General features: G+C 54.3%; 1 protein-coding gene across 2 annotated transcripts in view; it reads right to left on the bottom strand.

Annotated features, from left to right (window-relative positions):
* Positions 1 to 944: 944 nt before the first annotated feature.
* OSR1 (odd-skipped related transciption factor 1) overlaps positions 945 to 2,777 on the bottom strand; it is a 2,661-nt gene continuing 828 nt past the window's right edge. The window contains exon 2 of one of the 2 annotated variants that reach the window (XM_019537363.1): positions 945 to 2,360. In XM_019537363.1, the coding sequence (XP_019392908.1) occupies positions 2,277 to 2,360 (84 nt within the window). In that variant the 3' untranslated portion in view covers positions 945 to 2,276. Of the gene's footprint in view, positions 2,366 to 2,777 lie in introns of both variants that reach the window. The other variant, XM_019537364.1, reaches the window with a different exon arrangement.

The raw sequence follows: 2,777 nt of genomic DNA, 5'->3' as shown, positions 1-2,777 counted from the left end.
GCTGCTCTTAGCCAGCTATCCGGATACACTAAACTTCCCAGCGGGCTTCATAAAACGAAGGTGGAAGATGTAATTGATCAAACAAGTGTATCGAATTAGTTGTGATGCACTTGTGTCTGCATCTAATAAAGGAGTGTGTGTGTGTGTGTGTGTGTGTGTGTGTGTGTGTAGGGGAGGGGCGTGGGGGGACAGATTTTTATCTTCCCTAAATCCGAAGCAAACGCAATAGCCTCCCTCCATCCCTCGGGCAATTCTCCCCGCCCCCCTCCCGAAAGCAATCGCTGCGTCCGGAAGAAGGGAAGCTAAAAGAAGGGGACCGAAAAGTGGATGGGGTTGGCGGTTTCCATCGGACGCGGGGAATGAGAGCTGTGCCTTTTTTTGCAGCGGTTTCTGTTTAACTCGCTCTGCAGGGCGAGTCAGGCGGGGAGGCTGGCGATGTGGCTGCTGCAGGGGCGATTGCTCGGGGCAGGGAGCGGGGCGGGAGGACCCGACACGGCCACGGCCACGCACACGCACACCCGCGCCCGCTGCCGCTCCCGCACCGCCCGGAGCTCCCGCGGAGGAGTACGCAGCGCTGACCTAAGCCAGCGCCCTCCTGCCCCGGTCCGCACCAAAGACGCCCAAGACGCCACTGATAAATGCAGGGCGCTGCCTGGCAGGGGGAGCCCCGGGGGACCCCCTTCCGCGGGCCCGTTAATCATCCGATTCGTTTTTTAACACCCCTGACACCTAATCTCATCTCCTAATGCCCCGACCTGGCAGCGCTGTCTCCCTCTCCTCGGGCAGGCGAAGAGGAGAGGAGCAGGGGATCTCTTCGGACACTCCGTTTGCGCCCCTGAAAGAGGAGCGGCAATGAGCGGGTGTTGGCCTGGGCAAGCAAAGGGTTAAAAAAAAATCCCCAAAGTTTCCCGAGCACACGCGGGGCAGTTCACCCACTCCAAATGGCCTGTAAAATAACCATTTATTTTAATACTTAAAAAAAAAACAAAAAAAACCAAAACACAATCCAGTGATAAATGTCAATACCAATACTCAGCATAAAGTGCCACATAGCCATACAACGGGGGTTTCTTTCTTTCTTGGTTTTTAATAAGCAAAACTTATTGGAATGTCTTTTGGTTTCCATCCGTGGAATACACTGCTCACAAAAGCCAGTCGCAAATTTAAAAAAGACAAGAAAAAAAGAAAAGGAAAGAAAAGAAAACCTCTCAGGTCGAGCTCGACCTCCTCTCTGCTCCGGACACGCGCAGGCTTTAAAGTACCACCAAGACCACGTCGTGCCGGGCATCGCTCCCGTGTCGCCACCGGCCTCGCATAGCATCATCGCCCGTGGGGGGCTGGAGGGATCATCTACTCCAACCCCCTGCTCAAGGCAGGACCAGCCCCAGCTAGATCATCCCAGCCAGGGTGGATCATTCCTTTGGGTGTTTTTTTTTTTTAAATAAGTCCAGAATTATATATATTTTTAAATAAGTCCACAACTGACAACCCGCCGCCCCAAGGCACCAGCCCACACAAGGCAAACCAGGGCTCCAGGCAGTGCCAATACTGAGCGGATCTGTCCGGAGCTCCAGGGGATCTGTCGGGTTGAGTTCTGGCCAAGGCAAGATCCCGCGTGGCAAGACTGATTCCTGGAGACTCAGGTCTCTTTGGGAAAGTTTCTTTTAAGGCAACAAGTGGGGGAAATAAGACCCGCGAGTCTGTTTGGCTGCGAGGAGAAGCTACAAGTTTCAGTCCTGAATCGTCTTCCGGAATTCGGGTTTTTTGTTCTGAAGTGTACAAGTAATAAGCTTTATACAGTCAAAAGAAATATAAAATATATATCTATATATTTTTAAAAGGAATACTTTTGGAAGCTACGGGTTTGTTTTCTTTTTAAAAATAATGGAGAGAAAGAGAGAGAGATTCCTGTCCGATACGTGAGCACCACCTTTTGGCATAAAGTTTCTCAAAGCCACCAAAGACTCAGCCGGCTGGGTTGTGCCCCACGCGGTTCAGCTGCTTTTCCAGCCCCCAAACTCAATTTCAAACCAGGATTTAGGAAGTGTGTGTGGGTGTGTGTGTGGGTGTAGGTGTAGGGGTGTGTGTGTGTGTGTGTGTGTGTGTGTGTGTGTGTGTGTGTGTGCCTGCGCTCCCGTCCTGGGGCGGTCGTGTCTGTTCTGAATCGGGGAGGAAGCCTGGAGAGGGACTGAGTCCGTGGGAGTCGGAGCCCGCTCAGCCTTTCAGCTTGGACGGTTTCAGTTCCTTTACTTGCGTGTGCAGGGTTTTGTGGACCGCTAGCGTCCGGGATTGGCAAAATCCTTTCCCACATTCTTGACACTTAAAGGGCTTTTCTTTGGAGTGGATGTATCTGGGGAGAGAGAGAGAGATGGGGAAACTAGGCGGGAGGCAGCAAGGTGACCTGCCTGTCAAAGCCACTTACTGAGATGGGGAAGCGCCCTGCGCAACCTGCCGAGGCCCAGGCAAGGGCCCAAGAGGGGGACCAGGGCCAGGGGCAGCATATCATGCGTGAAACTACTTAGGCTCTGGGACTCATCCTGCCCGTGCAAAGCGCCTCCATCTCCCCCGGGGTGCGTCCTGCCGAGCAACCGGGCAGAGAAGACTTGTGGACTGGGAAAGTATCCCGGGAAATGCAAGTGCCAGGGCCGGGACAAAGTACCAGCAGCGAGCCCCCAAGCCCCCTCTCCGCTGGACCCCGACCCCCTCTCCCGTGCTCCCGGCCTCTGACCCTGGCCCTGCCCGTGTCCCCTACGACCCCCCGCCTGCTCCCTGGTGCC

This window comes from Crocodylus porosus, unplaced genomic scaffold (assembly GCF_001723895.1).
Source record: "Crocodylus porosus isolate Cpor-Errol unplaced genomic scaffold, CroPor_comp1, whole genome shotgun sequence".
Lineage (NCBI taxonomy): Eukaryota > Metazoa > Chordata > Crocodylia > Crocodylidae > Crocodylus > Crocodylus porosus.
The sequence above is the reverse complement of the archived record's forward strand: the minus strand, read 5'-3'. Positions and strand labels throughout refer to the sequence as shown.